Source organism: Pipra filicauda, unplaced genomic scaffold, assembly GCF_003945595.2.
Source record: "Pipra filicauda isolate LSUMZ 115617 unplaced genomic scaffold, ASM394559v2 scaffold29_size4552773_pilon, whole genome shotgun sequence".
In the NCBI taxonomy this organism is placed as follows: Eukaryota; Metazoa; Chordata; class Aves; order Passeriformes; family Pipridae; genus Pipra; species Pipra filicauda.
This window is the reverse complement of record NW_024104420.1, coordinates 676093-692932: the sequence shown is the minus strand read 5'-3', so window position 1 is coordinate 692932 and position 16840 is coordinate 676093. Positions and strand designations below refer to the sequence as shown.

The following is a 16840-nucleotide window of genomic DNA, read 5'->3' as shown; positions in this document are numbered from 1 at the left end:
AGCCTGAGTGAGCTGTCACAAGGAAATGTTACCTAGAACTACCTGAAATACAGATTTACAAAAATTAAGGAGTTTGCATACATCATGCATAATGGACATCCTGCATTCTGAAGTGGTGCTTGCTGTTAAAAGAACATCTACAGTTATGATATGCTGTAACAGTTAATTACCTATTTCTGTAAAATTCGGACTTAGAAAGTATTCATAGGGTTTTTTTAAAAACAATAAACAGAGTCATATATCAACCACAAAAGCTTTCAAAAAAAAGTAATAAACTTTCATACTCATCGTTATTTACAGATCCTTTAAATACAGATTAAATTACCTAGGCAGCCTCATCTCCTCAGACAGTAAGACTGACGGAGAGATAGACAACAGGTTAGCAAAGGCATATAGTGCCTTCAGAAAGCTTCATAAAAGAGTTTGGTGAAACAAACACTTGAAGAAAAGTACAAAGATCAGTGTTTACAAAGCCATAGTGTTGTCTACTCTCTTATATGGATCTGAATCATGGGACATCTACCGCCACCACCTGCGACTCCTAGAACGCTTCCATCAGCGCTGTCTCTGTACAATCCTAAACATCCACTGGTCAGATTATGTGACCAATACATCTGTTCTAGAACAAGCAGCAGTCACAAGTATAGAGGTCATGTTGCTGAGAACACAGCTGTGTTGGGCAGGACACGTCTCCAGGATGAAGGATCACCACCTCCCTAAGATCTTGCTTTATGGTGAACTTGCCACCGGCTGCCACATGAGAGGAGCCCCGAAGAGAAGATACAAGGACTCCCTGAAACAACATCTCAGCCTTGGCCATATTGATCATCATAACTGGTCTACTCTGGCCTCCAACTGGGAGGTCTGGAGACACACCATCTATAACGCTGCTGCTTCCTTTGAGAAAGCACGCAGGATCACCCTTGAGGAGAAAAGACAACGCAGAAAGAATCATGCCTTGCAGAATTTACCACCTAAGGAGTCTTTCTGCTGTGCCTTTTGCAACCGGACATGCCTGTCTCGTACTGGCTTTTTTAGCCACCGGCGTGCTTGTGTCAAACATGGGTAGAGACCTTTCCCAAATCTTCGTTCGCAAAGCCTAGCCATGGTGGGGGTGGTGAAATACAGATGTACATGATCTGTACAAACGTACGGATTCATTCAAATCCTACAATCCATAGATCCATGGCTTCAAGAGAAACCCTCTGCATTAAAAGAGCAGATAGTTAAATAAATTTCTATCACACTAACAACCTAAACATCAGCCTGACCCAAAAATGCCAAGAGTAATTTTGTCACATTTGCAAGGAAAAAGTTTCTTCAGGCACTTTCCATCTCAGATTAATATTTCCCTTCTCTAATTCTCTTTAATTATCTTACTTACTCTTTTATTCTCTAATAACTCCATTCCACACCCAACAGCAAACATGGACACTTTTTCCATATTTTATTGTTTAGTGGGTTTTTAAGACATATGAACATTAGCATTCCAAAATACTAAACATACAGTGTCTAGAGCAACTGCTACGCACTTAAACTTTACATAGGCTTCCATAATCATACAGCCACTTGGCCTAGTCCTCACTGAGAAGATGTCGCCAAAAGGAATAATAACAACTTGTTGAAGAATTTCCCAAACTACAACAATAATTACTCAGACACCAAATAAAAGGCTACAGTAGTCCCAAGTTGTGCTATTAGAAATGAGATATGCAAGGAAGCATTACTGCGTTGTAGGACATTACAGTCATTCCTAATGACATGGACAGTAGGACTGAGTGCACCCTCAGTAAGTCTGCAGACCACATCAAACTGTGTGGGGCAGTAAACACACTGGAGGAAGGGATGCCATCCAGAGGGACCATGAGAGACTTCAGGAGAGAGCCCATGTGAACCTCATCTAGCTCAACAAGGCCAAGTGCAAGGTCCTGCACCTCAGTCAGTCAATACTGACTATCAACACAGACTAGGGAAATTAAGGGATTGAGAGCAGCCATGCAGAAATGGACCGGAGGATACTGGTGAACAAAAAATTGTACATGAGGCGGCAACATGGGTTGGTTGCCCAGAAAGCCAATCGTGTCCTGGGTTGCACCAAAAGAATGTGACCAGCAGAGTGAGGGAGGTGATAATCCTTGCTTTAGTGAGACACCACCTGGAGTACCACATACAGTGTTCCCAGCACCAGGAATACATGGATAGGCTGAAGCAGGTCCAGAAAAGGAACACAAAAATGGTCAGAGAGTTGGAGTACTTCTCTGAAGATAGGAGGCTGAGAGTGATGCAGTAGTCCAACACTTTGTTTCATAAACCAAAGAGAAATCTGTGTGTCAGTACTAATGAAGAAGGTGGAAGAAAAAATTCCAACCTTACAACAGTGAACTGGAAATGCACTGATCAGTCTGGTCAATAAGCAAATTCCTAGCCAATCAGCCAATCCTAGTATTTCAGCACTCTGTAAATACATCCAGTTTGCTGACAGCAAGCAATATAGACTTGCAGAATCACAATGACCTCATAGGTCTACTCAGGAAACAAAAAAATTCTGAAGCCTAGTAAGCCTTATAGTATGATATATTCACATGTGTTAATTCACAATTCAAGGACAGTTTGTCCTTGAAATGCATAAATAACTAATATCATGCAGTCAAGATGACCTTGCAAATTTACAGAAATATTTTTTATGATTAACTGTGATGTGTGATCTGCATGTGTGTTTCACCATCTCTTAATATATGCCCAGTGAACTCAAAAACCAAGTTTCTAGTTAACAGCAGCCAGTGGAGAAACCCAAGCAGACCTTATGGCTATGGGGTACCAGAGACACAGAGAAGAACATTTTCCTCGTTTTCATTTGTGTTCCTTCACTACCATTGCAAGAGTTCATCGCTCAATTGCTAAAAAGCAGGAACAGGGAGTGGCTGGGGACTCATTAGCATAGACTTACATGTAAACATGAACTGGTTTCCACCAGAGGTCTTGCCTCAAGATGGACACCAGAACCTAATCAAAGCTCTTATGAACTCATAAGGTTTGTAGTAATGTGAAGAAAGCTAACATTATCTCCTTACTAGGACAGGCTTAAAGAAATAAAAAAGGTAGAAGACCCCTCTTACATGAGCAAATATTTATCCAGACACTTCAGACCAGTTCCTACTGAATTGGTCAATACTTAATCCCAGTGACATCCCAATGGACAGAATTACCTGGTTATTTCTTTTTTACTCTGACAGAAAAATTAGGAAAGAGCTCTGTTAAATGGACTTGAAACCCAACACTGCCTAAAATACAACATTTCTGATGAAGGTTACCTACATAAGAAAAAGAAAAGCTAAGAATTCAATAGCAATTTTAAGCCTTTATGAATTGCTGGAAATAGATGTCATTTTTCTGGATGATCTGAAAGTCATTTTTGTAGAAGTACTCATCTGCTGCCAGCCACTAACATGCCAAAGCACGTCAACAACATGCCCATTAGCTCAAAGCCATAGTGAATAAATTACCTTCGCTTCCAACTCAGTCATCTTTTAGCCAAATTCTTGCCATGTCCTCTCTGCAGCCCTATATCTATAGCCTTCTGCGCAGTCCTACATATCTCCTAAAATCTCATATCCATTTTACATTCATTCTGCTGCTTACTACAAGACAGAAAGGAATCAGCCATTTTACTACTCCCTGTAGTGTATTTGCCTTAACTCGCAAGTATCCACACTCCTGAGAAGGTGCTTAACATTACACTGCTGGAACACTATTAGAAACACTGGTCTACATACCTTCCCCTGTTGCATTGAGCAGTCCACACATCCCACCTGAATGTTTCCATGTTTTGCTCCAGGGATTATCTGTAATCGTTCAAAGTCAGTTCCTAGTACCACAATATCACATCCTGATGCATATGCCTAAAATAAAAAAAAATAAATAAATTTTAAAAAGAAACAAGAATAAAACTTTGGCTACTTACAGCATATCAGTGAAGAATGAAACAGCACGGTCCATGTATCCTATCCACGTAAAACACAATATCGTCAGAAGTACAGAAGTATTTACAGAGATAATAGATGTCTACAGTTTAAAATCAAGCAATAGTACTGGAAAAGGACTTTTTCTCCATGCTTAGAAGTGCATCAGAACACTTCTATAACAAGCAAACAGGGGTTCCAGATAGAAGAGGCAAAAAAAAGATGGGAGTTATGAAAACTTCTAGAAGAAAAAGCATGAAAGGAAGTTCTTGCAAAGTACGAAAAAGTAATATATTTCTTACATTGGAGACAAACTTTTTAAATTTTAAAATTTTTGAAACTTTTGTAAGGGGGGAATAGAATCAAGGAGCTAAAATGGTACAAAGCATTTAGTATGGAAATGAAGGTTAGTTATACAAAAGCAAAACTGTGCTCTCAGACTTTTTGAGTCTCCTGTTACTTGCACTAATTTTATTTTCTCTTACATTTATAATGTCTCTAACACCTTCACAGAGCCAGTTCATTGAGTACTGCAATGTCTGAGACAAAATTTCTTCCTGTCTTCTTGGAAGTTTTATTAGAAACTAAATACAGATTAAAATGGAGAAAAACATTAAACACTGGAGAAACTTGTGGAAACAACAGTGAGCAGAATCATCCAATTAGCACAGGAATGCAGCATTCAAGGATGAAAGTCTAGAATAAGGAATGCACATTCATTAAAAAGTTAGAAAGACAGTAACAAAATTAAGAGCACAAACAACAGTGTTCTGTTAGAGAACAAGAGAATGATAAAAGGCTCAAAAATGCCATTTTAATTGGCTAAAAGATTTAAGAGCAGTCTCACAAACTCTGGAGAAGGAAGATCTCCAGATACCGACAAAAATTACCATGATCATCACAACCAACCCTACTAATATCTAGTATATTAAATAAAAACTGTTGACTTGAAAAAAAGCAGAAAAAGTGAATGCTAGATTTACAAATCTGAAATATGAATGAGTACTTTTACCAAGCCTGACCTAGACTACAGTACCATTACAAACATTAAAATAAATAATAAAATAAAAAATATGGAGATTTTGTTCCAAAGACATTTTTCTGCACAAAGGGTGCAGTGATGCTTCACAAAACAATCTTACCCAGAACACTGTGATCACTATCTCAGCCAATATTCAGCTATCACTGCAATAAGCAGAATACCAGGCACCCTTTAAATAACCTGATAACTGAAAATGCTGTCTGTAATTCTGTAGACTAAATACAACCATATATTTATTTATGATCACTTATTATTGGTCAGGTTTTTGAGTCCCTTCCTGTCCTGTCCCCTCTTCAATTTCAAGAAGAGGTTCAAGCAGTATAATTCCTCCTGTCGAAAGAGCAGCATTTATTACAAATGGACATACTAAACTGCAGATTCCAAAGCAGTCTAATTAAAAACTCACTCTGAAAGGGAAAATTTAGTTGCAATTTTCATTCAAATGTTAAAGTGATCACTTTCATATTGTGATGGCATGAATTTTGGATCTGCTCATCACAGAACATTTTTTTTTCTTCAGTAAAAAACCATCTTACCTGGTGACTCACTGGTTAAGTCCATAGTTCACCAGAAAAAGGTTATTCAGAATTACCATATAAACAAATTTTCCCTAAGCCATTTTGTTGAATTTAGCATTCTGTATGGAGGCAATTTTAAGGAAAACAAATACTATTAAAAAAAAGTGTTTCACTGTAAAGATATGACATAGAAACATAGACATGGTTTTATTAAAAATGTATATAAAAGACAGAAGTGTCAAAGACTGTATGAAGCCCACCTGCTCTGCTGCATGCCCCTCTACGCCTCGTCAGAACTTCACAGACTTACTAAACTTCTCACATCTGATTCTTTCCATTTCTAACTTCAGAGGCAAGCCTGAAATCACACAGTGTCACACCACCACAATCACTGAATAGAAACACAACGTTTTGAGTTGGAAGGGACCTTAAAGATCATCTAGTTCCAACCCCCCTTGCATGGGCAGGAATATCTTTCACTACACCAGGTTATTCAGAGCCCCGCCCAAAAAGGTCTTGAACACTTCCAGGGACTGGCATCCACAGCTTCTCTGGACAACCTGTTCTAATGCTACACCACCCTCACAGCAAAGAATTTCTTCTTAACATCTAATCTAAACCTTCTCTCTTTTAGTCTGAAGTCATTCCCCCTTATCCTGTCACTACATGTCCTTGTAAAAATAGCTTCTCTCCATCTTTCTTGTAGGCTCCCTTCAGGAACTGGAAGGTCACTTCCAATAAGGTCACTCTGAAGCTGAACAATCCCAATTCTTTTAGCCTTTCCTCATAGAAGAGGTGCTCCATCCCTGTAGTCATCTTAGTGTTCCTCCTCTGGACGTTGGAGAGGTCAACGTCCTTCCTGTACTGGGGACCCCAGAACTGAACACAGGATTCCAGTGGGGTCTCACCAGAGCAGAGTAGAGGGGCAGAATCACCTCCACTGCCCTGCTGGCCACACCGCTTTTGATGCAGCCCAGGACACAGCTGGCTTTCTGAGCTGCAAATGAATGTTGCAGGGTCATATCCAGCATCTCCTCCAGCAGCACCCCTAAGTCCTTCTCGGCAGGGCTGCTCTCGACCTGTTCACCCTTAAGCCTGTATTGATACTGGGGGTTGCCCCAAACCAGGTGCACTACCTTGCAGTTGGGTCTTACAGTAACACACACCACTAACAGCAATCTTGAAATTCATAAACTAACCATTTTAAGGGGATCAAGAACTCAATCAGTTTTAGCATATAAAAATAGTCCTGAGTACACTTAGCATTTTGCACTGAAAGAATGCTACAGTAACAGTGAGAAACACTATACAGTGGAGTCTTGAGGAACTGGTATGTTCATCAGCGTATCAGAACAAGGACTTAAAACAGTATGGTAGAATATGCGGAGTTGGAAGGGACCCATAAGAATCATCGAAGTCCAACTTCTGGCCCTGCACAGGACCCTCATCAAGGGTCACACCATGTGCCAGAGAGTGTTGTCCAAACGCTTCTTGAACTCTGTCAGGCCTAGTGACTGCTTCTCTGGGGAGCCTGTTCCAACGCCCAACCACCCTCTGGGTAAAGAATCTGTTCCTACTATCCAACCCACCACCCCCCTGACACAGCTTCCTGCCATTTCTTTGGATGCTGTCACCGGTCACCCCACAGAAGAGATCAGTCCCTGCCCCTCCTCTTCCCTTCACAAGGAAGCTGTAGACTGCAATGAGGTCTCCCCTCAGTCTCCTCCTCTCCAGACTGAAAAAACAAGTGACTTCAGCCAATCCTCACATGGCTTCCCCTCTAGACCTTTCACCATCTTCATAGTCCTCCTCTGGACTTTAATAGCTTTATAACCTTCTCATATTGTGCTGCCCAAAGCTCAGAACCCAGGTTAGGTCCTGCTAAATCAGGCTGTGATGGACAACAGTAGTTTAAAGAGGTATGCAAGACGTATTCTAGACCTGCTGTTGCTTGAAAATGTTCCCCTCATGAACACAAATCAAGAGCTATGGCTCCCCCTCTCTTTTTCTATGCTGAACCATTGCTATTATTTTATATTTAATAGTAATTTCTCACCCAAATTCATATGCTGTGTGTGTTAAAAAAGTTTGTCAAATTGGGGATGAACTTTCTGATGAAAAGTCAGGGAGTACATTCTCATCCTAGTAGTTCTCAGTTCTAACAATTTATTTTAAGTTCACTTGTAAGAAGGTGGGGGTGAGAGAAGTGTCCCTTCAAAATCTTATTTCTGGAAGAAAAATACAATCATTGACCCTTATGTTCTGGTATTTCTCCATATTATCTAAAAAATTTGATATTTTAGGGAAAAAAAAGAATCACTTCTGACATCAGTCTGTTCAGAGGGATTAGATAATTCTTGGTCACATTGTTTTCCCAATGCCCAATAAGCTGCAGAATCACTGACTAGCTCCTAAGCCTGTAGAGCTGATTTGTTCTCAAAGAGATAGAAAGAAAAAAAAAAAGGCCTTTTCAAAGAGCTTCCAAATATAACTACAGCCAAGCAGAAGGATGATAACTTGGAGGTTATTTTTTATGTTTAGTTAATGTTTGCCTGCAGGAGAACCACAATTTCAAATACAAAAGGCAAAACATGCAGAGAATAAGGAAGTTACACACTACAATTAAAAAAAGTGTCTGAATAAGAAGGTGACTCAGTCGTCTGGCAAATGAAACTGCAACGGGCTCCCTTTCCTACTGCTGCCCACCATTCCCATTATATCTCACACTGACCAGACACTTTAGGAGGGAAGCTTGAGCATCTCCCCTCCTTCCAAGGTTGTAGCAGTGAATCTGATGAGAAACTTGTTTAAACATGTCTTAAAATGGCTCTTTGTGGTCCCTTTGCAAACACGTGTTTCTTCTTCCCAACACCCCCCACAGCAACTGTTATCTCCTATGCAGGAATGTCCTGGGAAAGGTGTCCTGAGGTGTCCCATTGGTCCTTTGTTAACCCCTTCCTATTGGCTGCTGACCCTTTACCTGATGGTTTTTTCTGTGTGACCCTGAACTTGTGATTGGTTCCCCTTTGACCCTCCTAAAAGCTTTATAAACCCCTCCCCAACAATAAACTCTCTCTTGCCTCCTCTCCACGCCCGGTGTGCTGTCTCTGTGCCTGCCATGGAGCCACGTGGGTGCTGGGGGGAGGGGAGGGCACCTCTCCCCTCCAGGCTCGGGGCCTGAAAAACCCTGTCGCTGGAGTCCCCTTTCCCGTCCCTCAAGACGTCGGAACGGAGAAGGAACTAGAGCTGGGCTCCCCCACGTCGAGGGTGGGGAAAGGGATCCAGACAAGGTGTCCTTGCTTTGGTTCTTTGCTGTCCCCTCTGCAACTCAACTATTAGACTGTACCTGTGCAGAGATGTCAGATCCTCTTACACATTCACTGGATCTCAGACTGCAGCTCTAATGAGGTTTCCAAGCAGTAGTATGCCATAAAGACATTCCTCCAAAGCAAGTCCACAAAATTAACTACTGGGCTAATTCTACTCCTTTTTTTTTTTTTTTCACTGCAGAAATTGTATGGGTCATATTAACTTAATATATAATGAAAGACTGTACTCAGGAGTAAGAAATAACTTCCTTATTTGTTATCTCTGAGATAACAAAAATGAATTCTGCCTACCAGTCACTTTATCTAATTTTTACAGCAAGAGTTATCCACGACAGCTCACGTCACTCATTTTCATTTTGACAGAAGCTAATGTTTTTCCATAAGCTATGGAACTGAGAAAAGAGGTAATTCTAGTCTTCTATTATGCATGGGGCAAGAAGCAATCTTAGAGTATAAGAATTTATTTTATACATACTTTTGTGTACATTACTTGGCCCTTGGTGGCAGGGGGGGAGCACAAAAAGCTGCCATATAGTTGAACAAGGAAAGAGTTCCCAAATATGTATTTTAAAAAATAATAATAATAATATAAAAACTTCAAGATGACTTTTCAAAACAAGCAGAGCCTCTATGTCTAATGCTGGCAAACCATAAAAGCCTTTCACCTTAAGAACGCCCTAGAACATTTACAAGAAAGTTGTCTCTGCACAATGAGACAAGCAGATAATGTGATATTATCATGTTCTTGGAATGTTTATTAAACAATGCTTTGTTCTTCTGTTACACAAATAAACAAGATAGAACTAGTTCAAGCTGCATGACCATGGATCTCTCTGCTGACATAACAAAACAAGCCTGAAATAAGGGAGTGAAAGATGTTTCAGGCCTGTGAATATAAATGTGATTTTGCATTGCAGAATTTCACACAAATTCTACGCATTCTTTTAATCCAATGTCAGCTCTTATTTCTAAATTAATACCTCTTAGAAGAAGATTAACAGATATTTTGACAATAACAGTGGTTTAAAAGCATTGAGTTTTAACAGACAATAGTATAGACAATTATATGAACTATTCTGATTTCTTTCTAAAATGAAAGCCTGATATACACAACTCAAAATCCAAGACTGGTACTGGGAACTCTCAACAGAAGGAAAGCAAATAACCACGGGTCTTGACATGGCACAGCATCTCTAAAGCAATTATTTCCCTTACACTCAACCTTCTTGATATATTTCTTCTATGTACTGACATAAGTTTTTGCTGTAGTTTCTGCTACAGCTACATAAGGACTGACACATTACCTTGCACAACTTGTGCAAGCTTTATTTAACCTACATCTCCTACAGGAAGGGCACAAGTACACCTAATTGCCAGCTATTATCCATGGGTGAATGCAGCAGTATGTGTGCACACATACATATTTATAAAGCAATACATATATATAAACCCAGGCAAATACACAGGGGATGAACATACAGATTACAAATATAATGCACAACTCAGCAGAAGTCAGGACAAAAATTAAAGGCAAATAAATCTATGAAGAGGCAATACTGTGACAATGGCTGTATTTTTTTCCTTTGCACAGAATGGTCAAAATCAAAAAGCACAGCCATCGTTAATTATTCTATTCTTTTTGGTGTGGTCTCTCTCCATCCTCATTTTTGCATCACAACTTACATTAGTCTAAGTGTTCAATTTTAAAATCTTATTTAAAATAAATAAATTCTTTTGTTAAGATGCTTAATTAAATCTTAAGAACTACTCCTTCATCATGTTTGGAAAACCCCCAACTTTCTAAGCTATGTAATACTTTATTATAGTATATATAAGTAGCAAATTGATTGGCCATGCACTTACAATCATGTCTCACTGAAACTCCACTTTTCACTGATGTGTAAAATTTTATCCCCCCCCCCCTTTTTTTTTAGATTAATTCAGTTAAGAAGACAGTAAATTTTGCAAATCCGTAACAGCTTAACTGGACATTATTTTTTAAAAAAAAGTCTCAAAAAGGTTTCCTTCCCTTCACTAAATCTCATTCAAGAGCAAGTGTAAACAGCGTAATTCCTTGCTTGAGTCTTACAATCACTCAGTTAATTTTCTGGACTACAGATATCTGCAGAATTCTAAATACAAGTATTAAGTATTTTCTAGACAGACAAGTAACAATTTCATTGAGTCACAAAATCTACTTTTATTTATCAAAAAAGTCTGCAAAATGGGAAATCTTTATACCTTTGAAAAACTCAGTCTTGACCAAGCTATCTTGATGTGGTCTTGATGAAGCTATCAATGCCACCCCGCCCCCCCCGAAATTTTCAAGTGCTTTTCAACTTCAAATGTTAAATTCAGTTTTATCTATCGTACAAACCAAGTCTCAAGTCCAGAATTAATTTAATCTCACAGAGAGAGGAAATGTGTCAAGAAAATATTTTGGTCCCATTAAAATAATCCATGTAATTAATCTTTCTTTCACAAATTTTTACCCTTACAAACAATCGCTTTTTTGTCACTTTCCTTATCAGTCTTAGGACTTGTACTTGTAAAGTTGCTATTGTTCACAGTCATTTTGCTCCCCCATTTTCTGCTACTTGGAAAAAAAACAAAAAGAAAAACCAGAAAAAATATTACAGAATCAGAACTGAACAAGTAAAAATGCACAAAGCCAACCAATCACAAAAGTGTGGGTCACCTAATAATTTTAAGACAACTTCAGCAATAACTAGTTCAGAGGAATCCTATTTGATGAACTACACGAACTTTTTAAACTTTTATTCTAATATTTCAGATCTGAAATGAATAAACGAAGGATGTCTTCCACCATGGACAATTACACGGAAAATAAAACAATTTCAATTTCAGGGGGAGGATATAAAGAATAAACAGTTAAATTCTGACATCTGAGGGCCAAGGTCTCATTCATTTAGTGTGTCATGTGTTACTACTGCCTGCTCTCCACAGATAAACAACAAGCATGCTTATAATAACTTGATGATTATGAGCCTTTTTCTATATATAAATAAAAGATGGGCTAAAGACTCCTTATCAAGTGTTCTCTCCAAGGAAGGTCATGCTCCACTTTACACTTCACATCCTAAAAATCCAAGGTCAGAACAACAAACATATACACCATTAGAACAAATACACCACTAGAACAAGTATCTCAAACACCTTCTTAAAACAACTGAACATATTCAAAAAGGTGCATACAATTCAGCGGGTACAGGCATTTTTTTACTAGTTTTGCTTCCAGTTTTTCAGAGGTCAAGAGAAGAATCTGATATTTTTAGCTTAAAACTGTAATATCTTAAGTATTTTGCTTCAAATATTCAGTGCTGCGCATCAGAAAATATTATGAAGCATAGTGTATACTAAATTAAAAAATCAAAATATTACAGACCAAGTTCTCCTGTTGGACAAAGATAACTTGCCCCACTTGTACATAACCCTGAAATATCAACTCTCATGAGTTCTCAGCCATGAAAACTGGAAGTATAGAAGCTTAACATGAAGCACAGAAGTCAGACATGTTTGGATTTTTTTCTAAAATATAACTCAACAGTATTTATACTAATTAATGCTTATATCATAATTTCAGACATGGAAAAACAACTGTCAAATTTTTTTTCTTGGATTTTTTTAAAGGCTTAGTCCATCATTTCTTCCCAAAAATGCAGAAATTAGCTTCACTACCTTTCACTTAATCCTTCTCAGCAATCTTATTAACTTAAAACGGCAGTACAGAATGAGTAACAACAACAAAAACAGCCCTGAAGCACTCAAGGATATTTCTGTTAGCAGTTTTAAATCTAAGGAAAAGAAATCCATTAATAACCTTCTGGGGAAAAGGACAAACTAAGGAAGATGAATGAGCCTATGGGAAACATTATTATTACACATTAATAAACACTGTTACTGTATTTATGTGAAAATAGTTCTTGTAAAAAAAAAAAAAGACCACACTAACAGATACTGAAAACTGCACTTCCCAGTCATGCCTTTCTCCTCAAGAAGAGATTCCTACTCTTCTTACCCACTGGGGAACTCCAACACTTTTGATAAGTTGGGCTGTAGCAGGTAGAAATTGAATTCAGTGACAGTAATGATTTGAATTATTTCCCTCAAAAAAGAATGAAACCAAAATGGGAAACTTATGAGAACATACTTTGAAAGCCTACTAGCATTTCACTGCAAAGTAGACCTCCTCGTCTCTTACGAAACAGTGTCCCACCACCTTCGCTGGGTCTTTGATGAAATTTCTGGATACGTAAAACCAGAAAGTTTGGCACAGTTGGCATACGAAGTCCCAACTGCTGTAGTTTAAGAAATCCTCCAACATGAACTTATTTATAGGATCCACTTTTTTGGAAGCAAGCACATCGCCGGACAATGCTGCAGACAGAGGAACTCTCACTGTCAGCCTAACCGTGGGAAGGCATCTCCTCGCCCCAGTGCCTGAGAGCGAAGCCACAAGTAGCCAGATGAATTTAACTGCACATTCCAGATAGACAGCAAACCGTAAGTTTCTTAATTCTTGCATTTCTAGCTATCATTCCCCTATCAAACTGAAAACCACGCCATGCTGAAGGTGGGGGCAGCCATAAAAGGTAAGGTTAAAAGCACTCAAAACGTGGTGCCCTGAGAAACTTTTGCTGCATCTTATTTTATTCCTCTTCGGGCTCACACAGAGGGAGGGTAGGAAGAAGAACACAACAACAGAACTCTGTTTACAAAACAAAAGTGAAAGGGAAGAAAACACACACTAATAAAGCATTTGGCCTTTACCACTCTAAGCACAAACATCGACAGGGAGACCAAATATGCTTTGAAAATCTTACCACCACGGCAGGGTACTCCAACACCGTCTCCAACTATGCGCAGTGGAGATTTCAACCCCCTACCCTGTTCGCCAGCGCCGAAACTCCCTTGCATCGAGAGCCGCACGTCCCGGCCGCCGTTTATGTAATCTTTTATCAGAGCCACCACCACATCGCCGCGTCCCCAAAGCCCCTGCGAGCCACACGTGCCCGCCCGCCCGCCCCGCGGGCTCCGCGCCCTGCCCGGCACCGGGCCGGCAGCGCCAAGCCGGGGCCGCCCCTACGGGCAAGTTCTGCGGGTCTCCGCCACCGCCGGGCCCGCGACCCACAGGCCCCCCCGGCGGTGCCGCCGCTGGCGGACGCGCCCCCGCGGCTCGCCCCGCGCCCCGGGCCGGCCGCGGCCCCGCGCCTGACGCAGCCGCTTTGGGCGCCGGGCAGCGCGGGCCCCGCGGAGGCGCCGCGGCCGCGGCGGGGGGGACACTCACCGTGAAGGGCTGCTCGCGCAGGCTGCCCACGGAGAAGCAGCTATCGCCGGGGTTCACGGCGCCCGTCAGCACCTGGTGCAGGTTCATGGCGGAGGGCGCGGCCGCTCGCCCACCGCCGCTCGTCCCCCCGCGCCCGGCGGCGGCGGAGGCGGCGCGTCCCAGCGGCGGGGCGGGGGCCGCGCATGCCCGGCCGCACCGCGGTGCCTGGGGCGGGCTGAGGGCTCTGTGTGCGAGGGCGGAACTTGACTTCCCTGCTAAAATAACTTGACTTTCCTGTCAAAATAGCTGTGGAAAGCGTTGCGGCCGAGGCCCTGCGAGGGGACCGACGCGCCAGAGCCAGGGGGTGGGTGACGGAGCGGACTCACCGGCAGCGGTGACCCCGAGCGCAGCCCCTTCCAGCCCCCGCGCAGGGGCTCAGCCGCAGCTTCCTCGGCGGCAGTGACAATGGGAAGCACGTGGCAACGGGACGCTTGGTCCCCCGAGGCTCGCTTGAACATCAAATGACCTGTAGGCAACCGGGCTTTTCGCTGTCCTCATAACATGAGAGGAAAAGGGAGCAGGGTAGGACGGGCGCTGCTTTACGTGCGGTTTAAGAGCGGGTTTGGTGGAGGCCAGTTTGGCTCAACGAGACGAGGAAAGGTCAAGTCGGCCCGAGAGCACCAGGCAGCCTGACCTCCGCGACGGGATGGCGGGAGGCTCTTCAGTCCGCCTCACCATTTCAGTAGCGCTTCGCCACCAAATGGACTGACAGTGTCTCGCCATCGTGACACAGCATGGTCATTCTTTCTCCTACACTGAAAGCACTTTGTAATATATTTTTTCCACCGTAACTAGTTTTTAGGATTCCGTAAATTTCTCCTGGGGACTTCAGCATCACTAATGTTTTCCCTTGTAAATTACAGCGCTCAAGTAAAATTTTAATTCATCAACTGTTAGAGCATCTTTCTGCCCACCAGCTGTTTCAAGAAATTATGCATAATTAAAATAATTTCACAATGTTAGGCATAACTCTGTGTACCACATCCCACGCTACTTATAAGATGATACTATGTATCTGTACATGGCAATGCCTTTTTTCCTTTTGTAACTTTTTCAGTCTCTGTGGAAGCAAGGTCAATTTCATACCGTTTTGGGCACTATGTCTTACAGGTCATTTTAGTAAATATAAGCCTTGCATCCTTTGAAAAGCAGAATGAAAAGCATCTCACCATAACACAATTTGCTACAATAATTAATGCAAATAAAATAAAGATTTCTTATATTTTTTAAAATCTCCTGATAGGAGAAAAAAATCCATCAAGTTTGGCAATCTATGCATATCAATGTTCCTTGAAAGAGCCATGGTTTTCTCATGGTAGTTATAAACTGCTATCACCATAATCACTTTTGTTTGGCAAAGGATAAAAAAACTTATCCAATTATCCTATCAATGAATAGTAATCTTACCCTTACTAGGAGTTCTGATCACTGATAAGTGATTTTATTCTTCTGCCAGCTGTAGAATCTCATAAAGCAACCTTAGTGGATTTTTAAGTTAACAGAAATTCTGTTCATTGGGTTCTAGGCAAGAAAGTGAATTGTGACTGAAACAGTAAGAGGCCCTTATTTGCCATTTTCAGCACAACCAGCTACTTCTGGGCTCAGACTGTGAACTGCTCTGTTCACAGTTGCAGCTAGCTGGGGCTTCTTCTCACAATGACTGATGTGGAACACACTGGACAGAAGAGGTCAGAGATGCTGCAGAACTGGATTGGTTTTTCAAGCCTTATTCAGTCCACAGCTGTAAAGCACATAGGATTTGCAGTATGATGAGAGAGTAGGGTAACAGGAGACAGCCATCCCAGACCTCTGTATGAGGAAGATGAAGAATTCAGGAAAAAGGGAAACTCAGGACACCAACTAAAATAATGAAAGGAAGAGTTTTACTCTGCAGTTCATAACTGCTTTTTAATCTATATCTAAGTACAACACAATATGACATGTTTACAACTGTCACACCCTAACACGCTGATATGCTAAGAAAATACAGAACTTCTCATTTCCTTCTTAAGTCAATTTGGTCTTTGTGACTACTCAGATTAATATGTTTGGCTTACTTCATAACAGAAAAGACATTATCTTCTGTTTTCTCCTCTGTGGATAGAGGGAAAGCCCATGTAATGACCTGTCAGGCACATATATCCATATCCTGGCTCCCATCCCCACAAGAATGGGGCACTACCTTTCCCTTCCCACATCTGCTGTCAGCAGTGCACTGTCAGCGCAGGAGATCTCACACTTCACCTCACTGCTGGTTCTTGACACTGCTGCTGGGCCTCTCCTACTTCTCAGCTCGGAGAATGGCAAGGACAGCCCCCAGCAGTGGGACTTGGGCACATGTCCTTCAGTTTGATGCCTTTTCTCACTTCTGTACAACATCTGCGAATTCAGCTGCAGACAAATTATGTACTGTATATTTTATTTTAATGTCAAAGCGAATGCACTGTTGGATACTGGCATTTGAAAAGAAAAACTTAAAATGATTCAGTAAAACTATAAGTGTATTTATACATCATCTTGTTGAGAAAAACACAGAGGTTGGTTTGCTCAGAATTTGAAAACTTGACAATTTCTGGAAGGTAAAAAAAAAGGCTCAACAAGCTAATAGTTGCTACAAAAGTGTTTTCTGTGGTTTTTGTTAATTT

At 41.1% G+C, this 16840-nt stretch overlaps 1 protein-coding gene across 5 annotated transcripts in view; it reads right to left on the bottom strand.

Moving 5' to 3' along the window:
- Positions 1-14310, bottom strand: part of DMXL1 (Dmx like 1) — an 83170-nt gene extending 68860 nt beyond the window's left edge. For all 5 annotated transcript variants that reach the window (XM_027729626.2, XM_039383112.1, XM_027729620.2 and 2 more), the window contains exons 1-2: positions 14157-14310; positions 3774-3899 (exon numbers count right to left, since the gene is read on the bottom strand). In XM_027729626.2, coding sequence (XP_027585427.2) covers positions 3774-3899; positions 14157-14243 — 213 coding nt within the window. In that variant the 5' untranslated portion in view covers positions 14244-14310. The remainder of the gene's footprint in view (positions 1-3773; positions 3900-14156) is intronic.
- Positions 14311-16840: the final 2530 nt, after the last annotated feature.